The sequence below is a fragment of the Piliocolobus tephrosceles genome, chromosome 8 (genome assembly GCF_002776525.5).
Source record: "Piliocolobus tephrosceles isolate RC106 chromosome 8, ASM277652v3, whole genome shotgun sequence".
Taxonomy (NCBI): domain Eukaryota; kingdom Metazoa; phylum Chordata; class Mammalia; order Primates; family Cercopithecidae; genus Piliocolobus; species Piliocolobus tephrosceles.
Genome location: NC_045441.1, coordinates 126,739,915 through 126,756,165, shown reverse-complemented (window position 1 = coordinate 126,756,165; position 16,251 = coordinate 126,739,915). Strand labels below are relative to the sequence as shown.

The 16,251-nt window shown below is 40.8% G+C and overlaps 1 protein-coding gene across 1 annotated transcript in view; it reads left to right on the top strand.

Moving 5' to 3' along the window:
* The window catches only part of DGKI (diacylglycerol kinase iota), a 455,866-nt gene that overhangs the window by 210,362 nt on the left and 229,253 nt on the right, over nucleotides 1-16,251 (top strand). The window contains 1 exon segment of the mRNA XM_026456362.1: nucleotides 14,961-15,032. Within this exon segment, the coding sequence (XP_026312147.1) occupies nucleotides 14,961-15,032 (72 nt within the window).

Genomic DNA, 16,251 nt, shown 5'->3' with positions numbered 1-16,251 from the left:
TCTGCCCTTTAAATTAATAAGGCATATAAAACTGAGAAATTATAAAAATATAATGATAATAAATATCTCTGTATAATATATATAATCAACATGTTATTATATTATAGTTATTTACATATGTATATATGTATATCTATATGTGTACATATATATCTGTGTACATACGTGTGTGTGTGTGTGTGTGTGTATATATAGTTAGTCTTGCCAGATAAGAGACTGAAAATTCATGAAAGGGCAAAAATAGAAAAAAAAAGAAGCATTGGGGAAATGAAGAAAACAATGACATTTAAGAGAAAAATTGGAGGAGGAACATGAACAAAAATGTATACAGAGAGGAAAGAAGAGATGAAGAGGTGACAGTTGAGAAACAAAGGGACAGAAAGGTCCAGAGAGCTGCCAGCAAATGAGTAAGAGTATCTGGAGAATGAAAAGGAGGAGTTCTGAAGCCACCAAGCTGATATTTACTAGTTGAGCTGTGCTCATTCCTGGGTCACACTGGGATTCCCTAGGGCACGCAGGCTTGGAAAGGGGTAAGGGAAGCAGTTCCCAAATCCTCATTCACCATTTGTCTCTTTATTGAAACCTGAATCTGACCTGCCTGAGAACACTTTTGTGATTCTCCATGCTGACCTCTCTTTCCAAATTGCCTTTCTTCAATCCACTTATGATGGAAAACATTCTTCTCCCTCTTTGCCCCAGGTGTAAAAGCTTAGAGATGTCAAACAGACATATGAAATATTGATGTCAGAAAAAAAATCTCCTTTAATTAAAAAAAATGAAATGAAATATGATTTCAAGGAAGAAAAAGAAATGATATAACTTTCTCTCTTGTTAAAGAAAGAGCATGTTTATGTGTTCTTTAAATTGACCACCATGGTGATGAGCAAAGCCAGTGCTTAGTTTATTTATAATCCAGGCAGAGAAATGTGAGCTGAATAGTTAGCTGAGAAGCAAAAATCAAGGTTTAATAATTGGAGCTTTCACTCTTATAGGGCAGAATTAATCCAAAAGTACATCCACAGTTGATTAAACAAGTCAGGTAAGTCTAAAAGTACCTTCAAGTTGGTTTAACAGTTGGTTAGGAAAGTTTTTTATTTTGATGAAGGTCTAGTGAACAGGTATAATTCTTGTTTATTAGTTTCAGCTGGTTAAAAGCAATTTAGGTTAAACACAGCATTCCATTTTGATATCTACTAGGAAAGTGGTACTGTTGAGGGAACATTTTTCCTTTTACATGGAAAATGTTTCCTTTTTCAGGGTGTTCTCCAATAAAAAGGTAGGCATATTATTACCTTTTCAGGTCCAAACCATTATTTTAGCTCAGGGTTCCCAAGAAACAGACTCTGAGTTGAGATTTATGTGCATGAAGTTTATTGAGTCATCTCAGGAGTGATACTGGTAGGGAAGTAAAACTACCAGGACTGGGTAGAGGGAGGTGTTGAACTGTGGTGCAGTCACAACAGAGGCCTTAGTCAACTGCAAGGAGAACTGGAAGAGCCCTTCAGAGTTGCCTGGCCTTGACCCACAACTGGGCGAGGACTGTCCTTGGCTGATGTCTTAGTTCATTTGCATTGCTATAAAGCAATATCTGAGGCTGGGTAGTTTATAAAGAAAAGAGGATTATGTGACTCACAGTTCTGCAGGCTGTACAAGAAGCATGATACCAGCATCTGGTGAGGTCTTCAGGAAACTTCTGCTCATGGTGCAGGGGGAGGGAGGAGCCCTGAGTGTGAGGATCACATGGCAAGAGAGAAAGAAGAGGGGTGCCAGTGTCACCCAACAATCAGATGTCACAGGAACTAATAGAGTGAGAATTCACTCATTACTGTGAATGCAGCACCAAGCCACTCATAGAGGATCTGCCTCCATCACCCAAACACCTACTAACGTTCCCACTTCCAACACTAGGTATCACATTTCAGCAGGAAATTCTAGAGGGGATAGATCTCTAAGCTGTATCAACTCAAGTGACTCTTTTAGGCTCAGGACAATTCCTGAAGATGGGAGGGTGACTCATTTGAAGACCTTCAGCTTCCAAGACTCCTCTCAACTGAGGGAATGAGGTGAGTGGCTCAGGCCTGAAGCAGAGTTATCTGGGTGGAAAGCCGCAGTATTCAATACTGTCCATTCCTGGTGCTACTCAGAATCCCTTGTTTGGTATCATACATTTTTAGAGCAGCTCTTCCAGGGTTCTGACTGGTCGAATTTCCTGGGAAACATAGAAGAGGAAGGATATGGGATAAACTATAGCCTCCATGGTTGCAGCTGTCTTACATCTGCTGCTGATGTTCATCATCTCTCTCCTCAACCACTTATCCTGGATTCACCTCACTCTCAGCTAGTGCTTCTGGTCTAGGTGACCTACCTGGTAGGAGGACCAAGACCCTTATCTCTTAGCAGTCTGATTCCCTGGTCTTGGCTGCTGCTGTTGTCTGTTTACTATTAAAATTGTTCAGAGCCTTACAAAGACTGCCCCAGTGGATTGCCTAGTTACCATATGTATTCTTCTAGCTTCCGTTGTCAGATAACAGCTAGATCTGTGCCTAACGATCAGGATCAATTACTCCTGTCAGGATGCTGGCTCCTTTCTGTGCCTGCTAATCTCTTAACACAACAATTCCAAAGTAAATGGGTGCAGTGGTAGCTTAAAGTTTAAGAGCTCCCTGTTACGTCCCATGATGAAGAAATTCTCCATCTGGGATTTAGACCCTCAAAGCCCAGAGCTGTGGGAACCAGAAGCACAAACTCCCCAAGTGGGCCACAGTAGGCGTAACCACTGCTACTTTCACTCACTGGTTTCTGTACTTATGTATTTTGTCATGGAGAAACAGCACCATGACATGATCATAGATTTAGTGAGTAAACATATTGAGTCTGGTGTATGGTGCTCACAGGATATTTTCTCAAAGCTGAAGCCAGTGTTATATTTTCAAAAGATTATTCCATCTCTCTGTCAGGCCTGTGTCTTCTGGATGGTGTAGGCCATGATAGGTCCAGTGGATCTCGTGGTCACATGCCTGCTTCTGCACCTCTATGCCATAAAATACTTTCCTTGGTTTGGCACAGTGTTGCACAGGATCCTATGCTGGTGGGTCAGACATTTCGTAAGCCCTTGCATAGTGGCGCTGACTGAGGCCCTGAAGAAGGGAGAGGTAAGCCCATATCCTGAATATGCATTGATTCCAGTCAAGATGAGCTGGTGCCCCTTCTAAAGTGGAGGGAGTTCAGTGTGATTAGTTTGCCTCAAAGTATCTGGTTGTTCTCTCTGAGGGATGATGCCATATTGGATGCTCAGGTTTGGTGTCTTTTGCTGGCAGGTTAGAAATTCAGCAGTGGCGGGAGCTGGCTCAGTTTTGGTGACTGGCTGTGCATGCTATGGGGCCCACATATAGCATCCATCACTCCACCATGGGTACTGCACTTACAAGCCCATTGCGCCATCCATCAATGGGATGGCTCATAACACAGTATGATATCTGCGTTATGTCTAAGGTTTTAGTTCTTACTAGTGGAATGCTCTCTGGTAGGAACTGATGTGCAATATCAGGATTTTTCACTCTTTGTACTTACTTTCATATGTTCTTCCATATACCTCTTCCCCAGACCTCCTGTTTCCCTCCAGGGCCCTGGCCAACCAGCCATGCCATTTATCACTGCCTGTAAGTCATAATATATTCTTATGTCAAGCCATCTATCTTTTCGCATAAATGGGATGACTAGTTGCTTCACCTGAAGTTATGCACATGAGGAGGATTTCTTATTATTCCTGTCTCTAGGGCCCACTCCTGAGTAGACTTCAGTGCAGCAGCAGTTTGCTTTTGGCCTGGATGTATATAGCAAGTTGATCCATGCATGAATAAATCTCAGTATTTTCCTCCTCTTTGAGCTGGTCATTCAGTACTGCCATTTTTCCATAGCTGAGTTGAACGAGAGAGCTGGTACTGTAATAATAGTAGATAATGTGGGTGATCTGAGCCACCTACTCATGCATCCCTGGTACTGCTTGTTCCAGATCTCAGATGGTCCCCCTGACTGTAACAATGGCTTAAGCTGGGCTCATTCAACCTTATGACATAGTGATCTGACAGAACTCAGCTCATGACACATGATGATTCATGGACAGGTATTTCTCCACCAGAGCACAATAACCTGCCAGAAAATATTTTTGAAAGGTATATAGTTCCCTCTTGCAGATAGCACAACCTTGTTTCAGAATCCTAGAGTCTGTGTTGATTTTCCTATTGGTGCTTGTTATAAACACCACAGGGCATCTTTTCTCCTTCCCTAAACTTCTAATCACATAGAGTGACAGGGATTCTTTCATTGCAGACTGGACCTGCTGCAGCACTGTTTCATGCTCTGGGCCCCATTCTAAGCTGGCAGCGTTTAATGCCATCCAGTAAATGGATCACATTCCTAAATGTGGAATATGCTGCCTCCAGAACCCAGAAAGGCCAAATGAAGTGCTGTGCTTCATTCTTAGTGGTTTAAATTATGAAATGCATTGCTTTTTTTCTTTAGATTGGAGGGGATATTCTAGCATACCTTGGACCACTGACCCCTAGAAGTTTCATTGACATGTGGGACCCCTGACTCCTCACAGGGCTTATCTCCCACCTTCCTTCTCTCCAGGACCTCTGATGTACCTCCCACGTCTTGCTCATCTGCTTTAATGTGATGCCACTGATATGGTAGACCAGATGATCTTCTACAGAATGTTCACACAGTTCAGGTTCCTTTGCGTTATATCTGGATAACATTCGGAAGAGTTGAAAGCCTTGGTACATGCCTGTAAAAATGTACTGTTAACCTTGAAAGCAAATGCAAATAGTTTTGAATTCTCCTTTCAGAGAGGGATGGAAAAAATTCATTTGCCAAATCAGTGGCCACATGTCATGTACTTAAGGCTGAAATATTCCAAATTTGGCACAGTGGCTGCAAATAGAATACACTGGGTTGAATTTGTGATATTCAGGCACCATTCTCCAGTCTCTGTCTGGTTTTATAGGATCTCAGCTGGTGAGTTAAATGGGGATGTGTTGGAGTACACCACCTCTGCCTCCTGCCTCCTTTAGTCTTTAAGGGTGGCCCTTAGATAATTTTGGAAACATAAACACAGTACTATTGTCAGAGCTTTCAAAATTAATATAAATGTAATACCTATTCCTTCTTAAGAATGTGACATTGATTTTGATTTAGTTATGGCTAGAAGGATGGTTTGAAGGTTTCACTTGGGCTTCCTCTTACATAACAGACTAAGAAATCAGTCTTAGGGTTGTTCCAGTTTCCATGTCTGTTCACTCCACTTACACAATTGAGGACAAGGGAAATTAATACTGATGGATTTGTGGGGCCAGTAGACTCTCTGAAAACCAGCCCTGCTCTAGGACTCCTGCCTTTTTTTTTTTCCGAGACAGAGTTTTGCTCTTGTTGCCCAGGCTGGAGTGCAATGGTGTGATCTCGGCTCACGGCAACCTCCGCCTCCCAGGTTCAAGCGATTCTCCTGCCTCAGCTGCCTGAGCAGCTGGGATTATGGGCATGCGCCACCGAACCCGGCTAATTTTGTATTTTTAGTAGAGACAGGGTTTCTCCATGTTGGTCAGTCTGGTCTTAAACTCCCAGCCTCAGGTGATCTGCCCACCTCAGCCTCCCAAAGTGCTGGGATTACAGGCGTTAGCCACGGCACCTGGCTGGACTCCTGCTTTTTGCTTGTTTGTTTAACTGGGCCTCATGTTTGTTTGTTTGTTTGTGTATTTGAGATAAGAGTCTTGTTCTGTCACCCAGGCTGGAGTGCAGTGGCATGATCTCGGCTCACTACAGCCTCTGCTCCCCGGGTTCAAGCAATTCTCCTGCCTCCACCTCCTGAGTAGCTGGGACTACAGGCATGCACCACCACAACCGGCTAATTTTTTTGTATGTTTAGTAGAGATGAGGTTTCACCATGTTGACCAGGATGGTCTTGATCTCCTGACCTCATGATCTGCCTGCCTCAGCCTCTCAAAATGCTAGGATTACAGGTGTGAGCCACAATGCCCAGCCTGTATCTTTATTTTCATAGGGGACCATTAGATACCTGGGCTGCCTCATACCCAGGGTATACGTGTCAACTTGTACACTTGTCCATCAGTCTTTAGAATATTTGGACATTTCTCTCTCTCCTCAGTGTACAACTACCCAGGTTAATGGATGTGGGTCCTTTTAATTAAAGACCAGAAAAGTGTTACCATAGACTCTTGATGTGTTGTTGCAAGATTCTTCTCCTGGGGACTTACCCTCTCCTTTAATCAATGGATTCTGTGTTTGAAAACTGGCTTAGGTCGAGAAACAGAGAAAAAGATTGTGACTTTTTATTGCAACGTCATCCCTCATCTCTCTTGATTATCCATTCTTGATGTCTTCTGATTCTATTAATTGAGGAATATCTCTTTCATCTGATAATCCATCTTTCTTGTAGGGATGTCATGCTATGTTAACCATTTCCATAGCTCTCTAGGTCAAGTCCCCTTGGCTGTAACTTCAATCTTGCAATAAGTGCCTTCACTTTGTTTTGGTGGTTTAGTGCTGCCATAGAGTCCATATTATTTTAGAATTCTGTAATTCCAATTACTGTCAGAGTGCCCAATCTGTAAGGTGTTTCCTAGCATTGGGGCTAACCTACAAGGGAGAGCCACCTCTGAACTTTCCAACAATGTTGGTGCTCTTCTCACCAGCACATTTCTTATTGCTTTGGTAAATGGAGTGTCCTTTGGGCCTCTGGCAGATCATAGTCAACTGATGGGCTTTTCAGCTGTACCTAATATAGCAGCTTTAGCCTGCCTAGTTCTGAGATTTGGTTTGCTTCTTCCTCTGTCACTGCAATTCAGACATTTCTACTTCACTTAACATGGGTCAATTTTTTTTCTTGTTCAAGTTTTCAAAAGCCACCCTAGTGTTATCATCATCTTCTAGGGTTCTTGATAATGTGTTAAATCCTCTATTATAGGTGAGTGCTCCCACAATGCAAAATTATCTAATAAGTTCTGCCCTTTTTCATTCTTCACCCTCAGGATCCAGTTCCCCCACACTTTCCCATTCCTGCTAGTACATATTGATTAGGTCCTGCAGTTAGTTCTTTTGAGATGTAGTTTTTTTTTCACTCTTAGCAGCCTCTTCACCTTCCCTGATCAGGCACATTGCTCTGCAAAGATTATTAGATCATTTGAGATACTACTGGGAAGAGTAGATGTAGTAAAACCCCAAAGTGAAGTCAAAACTATTTCTAGAGAGCAGACTCTTTTCTCCGTCTAAGGCATATATTACATGCTAATGTCACCTTGACATAAATTCATGAAGCAAGGAGGGGCACAATCTGAGTAATTCTGGGAAATTTTAAAGTCTCCTCAGTTGTCTGGGAGCTAGTGTAGTGAAAGAATCTATGTTTACACAAAAAGGAAGTGTAGATAATTCTACTGGCAGAAGAGCATTTTCCGCAATCAACAAGCTAAGCGTAAACAGTAAAGACAATTATTTCCTGTAATGTCACACCATCGGCAAGATTATACGTTAGGTGGCCTAACTGATTTGTCATTGGTAACTCTGTTAACATCAATCCTATCTTTCAAAAATATTTAAATTATTTCCACTAGTCTTTTTTTTTTTTTTTTTAAACAACCCTGCTTGGTGAATATTATTAGCATTAAAATGATAATTTTTATTGGTAAGGTTGTGAGTTAATCAGAGGTGGAAATTAACTTTTATGGGTCAGCATTATCATAATGATAGCTAGCTGCCCAATACTTTCATAAAAGAAACCTTCCTGGTGTTCTAGGACAAAGATATAAACCCAACAGGTAAAGGTTCATATATAATTTTGGCCTTATTGAATATAGCACGAACTATCTGAATAAAATATTTTTGTCCTAGAATCAGGATAGTCATAGCAATATGAAATATAAATATCATAGCTAAAAATAGTTAATGTAAATGACAATGTAAATCAGTTGCGATTGTTACAGGTGTCTGTCTCAATTCCAAGGTCTTGGGTTAAGTTGCCTACTTCCACAAAGACATCTGCTTCCGAAATGAAGATGTCATGGAAGTTATGCCTTAGTTGTTTCATACAGCATGACACATTTGTGGTAAGAGTTGTTAAGTTGTACTGAGAATCTTGTGCCTTAAATTTTTGATGTTTTTCCCCAGAAGACTGAATGATCTATAGCTTGTAGCAGGAGCCTTCAGATAGATGAATGGAAAAAGCAAAACCTTTCTCAGGATGATGGGGTTGATTGGCTTTGATTAATAATATATTGTGATTACCAACAATATTAGAATGGAGGAATTTAGAATACGGGGGGTAATAAAATGTCAATCTATGGGCATAAATCCTTGATTCCCCTGGAACAGGAAGATACTATAGACAGTAAGGGCACTGAAAACTTTCAGAGTCTTTTATTAATGCCATAAGAGATATTGTAATTAAATCCAAGAGACAAGCATTTAGATTTTTCAGAGATGATTCTAATAAAGTAACTATCTAGATTCACCTAATTTGCACCACTGTCAGAAATTATAAAGACATTGTTTATTGTAATCCAATATAGATGAATATATATGTTTACATTTTGAAGATCTTAAATACTTGTAACAATTTTAAGACTAGTAAAATTTGTATAGAAAATTTAGGAAGTTTAGATAACTTAGGTTTTCTTTTTTCTGAGACGGAGTCTCGCTCTGTCACCCAGGGTAGAGTGCAGTGGCCAGATCTCAGCTCACTGCAAACTCCACCTCCTGGGTTTATGCCATTCTCCTGCCTCAGCCTCCCGAGTAGCTGGGACTACAGGTGCCCACCACCTCGCCTGGCTAGTTTTTGTATTTTTTAGTAGAGACGGGGTTTCACCGTGTTAGCCAGGATGCTCTCGATCTCCTGACCTTGTGATCCGCCGGTCTCAGCCTCCCAAAGTGCTGGGATTACAGGCTTGAGCCACTGTGCCTGGCCAACTTAGGTTTTCTATGAGTAAATAAACCCTAGTTTTGCAAAATCTAGAATATTATGCTACCATTTTTACACTGTGAGAAAACTATGGAAAAGACGTATTATCGAACCAGCCTAATTTTCAAGGATTCACATTAGTCACATTACCAGACACGGGTACACGTATCAGTGGAAAACTGGACTGAATAATTTGTTCAAGGAAAAAGCCAATAACTTGTGTATGTATTAGGGAGTTGGCTTATGGTGGGTTTTGCTAGTTAAAAACTGAAGGCTACACTGTGGATAACAATCTGGACAAGACAGATGTAGTCCATAAGTCAGTAGATAGTTGGATAAAACAAATGCCATTTTTTTTATCAGCAAAAAAAGATTTCAGTTAGGTTGGTATGGGTCTGTACCTGGGTCATGTGAAGGTCTCAGTTGCTCATCTTCTTCCACTGGTGGAACGCCCCAACATCACAGTTGTTTGTCAGTTTTGGAGGGTTGGAAGTGGTTACGTTGAAACACCACAACCAGTCTGAGGTCTTCTAGCAAAGTGAAAATGGAAAAATTTTCTTGACACTAGTGTGTACCAAGTCACTATATTATTGCTATCCCATAGGATACCTTTATATGTGGTCCAACAGTTCCATTTTAAAATTTTCAATTTATTTTGCTAGAAATTTAACTTTGCCATTAATTAAACTTAAGATAAACATTTTAGAGATGAAATATAAAATATGTAAAAGTACTTTTTTCTAAAATCATAGGAAGTATTTGTGCAGAGATGTTTGGAGTTCTGTGTTTTAAGATACATATTAATGAAAGCAAATTGAGTCAGTCTTACTTTATAATTCCGTGGGTTTGTCCTTTGTAATACTTTATGAGCCTTGGACATGCTAGTGGATATGGAGAGGTTTATTTTGTTGTTTAAAGTTTTGGAGGCAGGAGGAATGTCAACTCTTGTGTTGGATCAAATCAAATCAAATAGGGCATCAGCCTATGGTCAGAATATTCTCTCACCCCAAACAAAGTTAAATACAGAAATAATGAAATAAATTCAGCTTATTTTAAGTCAAGCCCTTTTTTTTTCTGTTTTCAGCCAAGGCTGTAAAACTGAGTGCCATTTGGTACCTGCCTTAGATGGCAGAAGAAGTCAGAAGGCAACAAAGCTTTAGTACTCAATAAATCTGGTTTAAACTTTATTCCAAAGGTTAAGTTTGATTGAAAAATCCCAAAGAACAAAAAAAGACCTAATTCCTTAATGTTCTTGGTATTTTCAATTCTGAAGTCAGTTGGATCCAAAGCATCTGACCTCCCATCCCTATTTTCCTCTTTGACAGTGCTGAACTAAACAGCTCTTAAAAATCATAGAGTCAGTTGAAATTCAGTCAGGGCATCTGTCAGTACCATAATAGCAGATTTGGGCCAACATTTAAAAATGAGCAATTTGGAATCTGGTTCATTTTGGCATGCTGAGAGCCTGGCCAAAGTCTTCCTATAGCAGGTGGTTTAATGGGAACTTGGTTCGTGAAGGCTCTGATGTGCTTCTATTTATGTCTCTGTGTTAGATGATAAGCCTGAAGCTATGGTTGCTGTGAGTCTGCCAGACAAGAATCTAAAACAAAGCACAGAGTTGATTACCACTGGGCTCATTGCCAAGGGTCCTGCCACAATACTGCATAAGTGTAGTGCCCGGTGCCCCAATTGTGATTGGCCTTATTGTTTGTTTCTGGTGTCGGTCTGGCTGTCAGTACCACAGTGGATTGTATCTGTTCTCTCCCAGAAACCAGACGGCTAATATTTAGTGGTGAGGTGGGGCTAGATGCACTTACCCTGTATCATTGAGTAGAGCATCACTTAGTCACGTATTAGACACCAGAAAGCTTTCTCAGCGAGATGGTGGAAGAGGTGTCTGTTCATAGATCTTGGCAATAAAAGCACTCCTTAGTTTTATATAAACACACATTAAATACATAAATAAGTAAAGTGTTATAAAGACTTTTAAATGCATGGCCTCATTTGATGCTTATAACCACTTAGTGTTATAGGAGAGGTTTCTATTATTATTCTCATTTTCACATGAAAGAGGAAGTTAGAAGAGTTAAGTGATTTGCCTAAGATCACTCAGCCAACAAGAAGATCCAAGAATGATTCTGAGCTTTGCCATCTCTCCTCAGCTTTTGTTTGATGCACAGCCATCTGATATCTAAGTGGAGAGAATGGTGGCGTGGTGATTGCATTTAAGACTTATAATGATAAATATAAAACTGTAACATTTAGCAGACCTCTAGTTGTGGCTACTACTGCTGTCGTGCCACAAATTCTAGTGTATTGATCCATGCAGCATTTTAATATTGGGGACTTAAAAATGAACATTAGAATCCTACCGTCTTTGTAGTGTCTGTAGGGGTTAGTTTTTTTGCCTGGAAGGATGCTGTGAGGAAATATATTTTCAGGTGGCTTGGGTAAGGCTTTTGATGTCTGGATAGCATGAAGTTGGTAATTAGATCATGGTGGAATAGCAGCAAACTTTTTTGTTCAATTAATCAGAAAATATCATGGCATGCCTATGATGTTCAAAGAACTATGCCAAGTTGCTAAGAACTATACAAGGACTGACTGCCTTCGAAGAACTTACAGTTCCACTGGAGAGATAATACATGTGTACACAAAATAACCAGCCACATAGGGAAGCTATTTATAATGGCATGGGTAGGTACGAGGCAAGGCAAACCTGTACAAGGAGAGATCACAGTGAGTTGAGGTGCTTTTGGGAGACTCTTGTAGATTTTTTAGTGGAAGCCAAATTTAGATACTGTATATGAAATGGGGGTAGGTTTCTAGATGGTATGTTGGGAATGAAGAAACAACTATATATAAATAAATAGAACTATAAAAGAATAAAACATATTGTGGATATGAGTAGAACTGTCTCACTCTGGACAGGAATTTATAATACAAAGGAGTGGAAGATAGATGTCAGAAAATTGATGGGAAGATTATGGGTGGCCCTGAATACCTGCATGAAGAGCTTATTCTGCTAATCTGTAAGGAAAGAAGTGTCATTCAAGTATTTTGAATGGGAGGCAGAAACTTAGAAAACATCATTTTACCTGGTGGCAGTGTCCAGGATAGAGTGAGGAATAAAGGGAGAAACAGACTATCAGTGGAGGGACAAGTTAGAAAATGGAGCAAAAATCTGGCTGGGAGGTGACCATCAGCAGAGCCTGATACCAGGCTGGACAGAGGCAGTCGGGTCTCACCCCGGCTTCTGCGGCGGTTTTCTTTCTTCACACAGTAGCCACAAAGTGTCGCTGTAGCCTTTTTTTGCTTCCTGAAAAATGGTTTGGGGGATGATGAGGAGCTTTTCAAATGGCTGCAATGTGAAGTCATTTCTGCAGTTTTGGTGCTATCTTATTTCATATTGAACAGTTTAGCAACATCTTTGAAAAGACCTGCATACCCAACCCTTTGGCTGTCTAGACTCTGTGTCCTCTTGTAAGCTGTTCTCTTTAGGCAGTTGCAACTCTCAGGTGTTGGGGACTGTGGGGGCTGTTGCTGCCCCTGTAGTAGTAAACACATGGACATCAAATTGCAGCGCTTAAGTTTGTGTGTGTGTGTGTGTGTGTGTGTGTGTGTGTGTGTGTGTGAGAAGCACTTTTTTTTTTTTTTTCCTTGGGAAAAGATATTGTCATTGACAGAAGAAGAAATAGCAAGAGTCGTTATCTGGGAGGAGAGGAGCCTATCAGGGGTCCTCAAGACCACCCCACGTTCAGTGATTCACTAGGAGGACTCACAGGACTCAGTCTGTAGTGCTAACATCAATAGTTTATTACAATGCAAGAATACAAAATAAAATCAACAAAGGGAAGGGCTCATGGCACAAAGTCTGGAGGAGGCCAGGCAGAAGCTTCCAAGAGTTCTCTCCCAGGGGAATCACACAGGATGTGCCTAATTCCTCCAGCAATGTACTGTGAAGCACATGTGGAAGGAATATGGGACTCAGTGTCCAGGGTTTTTATTGAGGCCTTTTTACATAAGCACCCTCTGCATTGCACGGAATAAAATTCCAGACTTCCAGAAGGACAGAAGATATTCAGCATAAACTACATTGTTTGCACAAAAAGTTTCTTTTCTTTTTTTAAAAAAATTTTGATATGGAGACAAGGCCTTACTGTGTTGCCTAGGCCAGTCACAAACTCCTGGGCTCAAGCGATCTACCTACTTCAGCATCCCAAAGTGCTGGAATTACAGGTGTGAGCCACCATGCCCCGCCTGTGCAAACAGTGTAGGCCCAATGAGACACTCTTAACTGTGCTGACAATTGGAGAAACCTTCCTGAAATCCAAGTTCCCAGATGCCAACCAAGGGCCAACCTTGCAAGCAGCTTTTCTTTACTTTTAAAAAATTTTTTATTTTATTATTATTATTTTTTGAGATGGAGTCTTACTCCATCATCCAGGGTGGAGGGCAGTAGCACAATTTCGGCTCACTGCCACTTCCAGCTCTTAGGTTCAAGCAATTCTCCTGACTCAGCCTTATAAGTAGCTAGGATTACAGGCGCCTGCCACCAAGCCCAGCTAACTTTTCTATTTTTAGTAGTGACGAGGTTTCACCATGTTGGCCAGGCTGGTCTTGAACTCCTGACCTCAGGCGATCCACCTGCCTCAGCCTCCCAAAGTGCTGGAATTACAGGCATGAGCCACCGCACCCAGCTGCAAGCAGCCTTTCTAAGAAGTCTGATTTGCTATGTTAACTCTTTTCTGCACAGGGAGTGATAATGCCACTTATGTTTTTAAGAAGGAGGTATTGATGGATACATTTTTCAAAACCCGGGAGAGTCTGATCTTAAGGTCATGTCTCTGGAAGTGGTAGTTGAGGTTGGAGCAAAAGTAGTGAAACCAGTCCTGGTCGTCTGTCCCCATACAGAAGACTGGAGAGGTAGAAGAGAACTGGGACGGGGTATTAGGAAATCAAGAGAGGAAAGAGGTTCGAAAGGAGGAAATGCTTGGTAGTATATAAAGTACTGCAGATGGGCAGGGATTATGGGCACTGAAAAATGCCATTGGGACATCATTTAATAATGTTGTAATTGATTTTCAACTTAAAATTATCTGTACACATTAAGTCAGACTTATTTAGCCAGTGCCTTGAATAGCTTTCCTGCCTATCACATCTTTCTGTTTTCTTTGGATCACCTTACAAAAGCTCTGTTTTAACATTTTTTATTGTGGCTTTGAATTTTTTGTTTGGGTTTAGATTTCACAGGCAGAGGGAAATGGATGAGCTTTGGGAAGGCTAAAAAAATTCTTTGTGCAATACTACTTATTTCTCTCTGGCCGTTATTTAGGGACAGGAGCAGCCGAAAATCACCTCTTCTTGATGGAAAAGTAATTCAGTTTGTTCCTTTAAGAGGATTGGGTTTACCATTTCATTGATTTCATCATTGCTTCCTGGTAAAGAATAAAAATTAAAAGCTGCTTGTTTTGAGTAGAGACATCTCAAGGGGCTTATGAAAGTGTCTGAATTTACCACTACACCCTTGGATTTCTCCAAGACCCTGAGTTCCAGTTATTGTCTCTGAAATTTCATTTTTTTTTTTCTGGGTTCTCAGATGCTAAAGGTGTATAGAGCCTCTAAGATGAATGATTTTTGTTATACAGGACCATGTGAACCAATAGTGGCTTTTCCTTTGGTTGTAATGAAAATATATCAGAACTACATTTATTTTTTCAAAAAGCTCATTTTGTATGGCTGACTTTGAGTAGTAGTGGGCTAGGAAATAGCAGCACCTCCTCTCGCTCTCACTCGAAATGCTTCGGGAATAGAAAATCATCGCAGGCAGAAAGTGGAGAGTGTGGTGCTCAATGTGGCATTTGCAGTTCTACTTCCCTCCAGTGGTGGGTGACAGTTTTGGCCTTATTCACGTCATTGCACTTCAGGAGGGCAAATGTGTGCTGTAACTGAGTTGGTTTTAAATTCTCTGTCTCTTGTCCTAATATCCCAGGGCTTCCAGCAAAAGTTCTCCTTCCACAGTAAAGAGATTGTGGCTATCAGCTGTTCCTGGTGCAAGCAGGCGGTAAGTTTGGGATGAAATAAAGCAATGTGGGCTCATGTTTTGTCGGAATACGCTTATGTCATTTATTTGAGTTCCTCCCTGGAAGTAGAAGGCATTCCTAATTTAATGTATTGCTTTTCTCATATAGGATCCTTGGAGGAAGAAAGACAGATTGAAACTATAGAACAATAGCATAGATGAACTGGGATACACTAGACAGATAAATTAACTTCTGTATTTTATATACATTGAAGCTTGGGGTCAAAGACTAGAAAATCCTTCCCTAATTCTAACACTGGGACTAGAATTGAGGACTTCTTACTCCACACTTTCCCCCCGGTGCCTCTATATTGTTGAGAACTCCTCCTATGGTAGGAAGGTGCAACATTAGAAGCAAAGCAACGTACGACATATGAGGTCCCTCCAACATGGGTGGACACGAATCCTGGCTCTTCTGGTTTTAATGTTTAAAGTGCATGACTTTTTATTTTGGGGCTAAGTGTGAGGATAAGAAGAGTGGTTCTTGTATGCTTTTTATGTTTGGATGTTGTCTGTATGCTCACTGAGATGTAGCTCTTTCTTACATTTTAACATATATATTCATTAGGATCCGATGGTAACGTCCCTATTTACTTTTCTTCAATCTACCTTTTCCTCCACTTTATTTAGAGCCTAATTCCTCTGTCTGTACCAGATGCTACATTTTCTTATTTGTTTGTAACCGTGTACCTGTGTACCTGTTCTTTCTTTTGCCAGATAACATAGTCTAACCGAGGTGTTGGCAGACTACAGCTCATAGGCCAAGTCTGGCTGCCATCTATTTTTGTAAATAAAATTGCATTGGATTGCAGCCATGCCCAGTTATTTATGTATTGTCTGTGGCTGCTTTTTCATTTATGTATTGTCTATAGATACTTTCGTGCTACAAGGGCAAAGCTGAGTAATTGAATCAGAGGTGGATGGTCCCATAAGCCTAAAATGAAAAAGTTTGCTGATGCCTGCTGTAATTTCTCAATCTCCCTATTCTTTTGAGTAAGTTGGAATATATAACCCCTTCATTGCATGGGGGACCTGCAAAGGAAAGGCTGTGGTGTCTTGGTGAGGTTAAAGGTTTGCAGAAAACTCATGCCACTACACACATCATGCTAAACACAGGCCATGGGGCTGGAACAGACATATTTAGTTGAAACATATGAAATTGACATATTGTGAGTCAAAACCATTTAAATTTTGGCAGTTC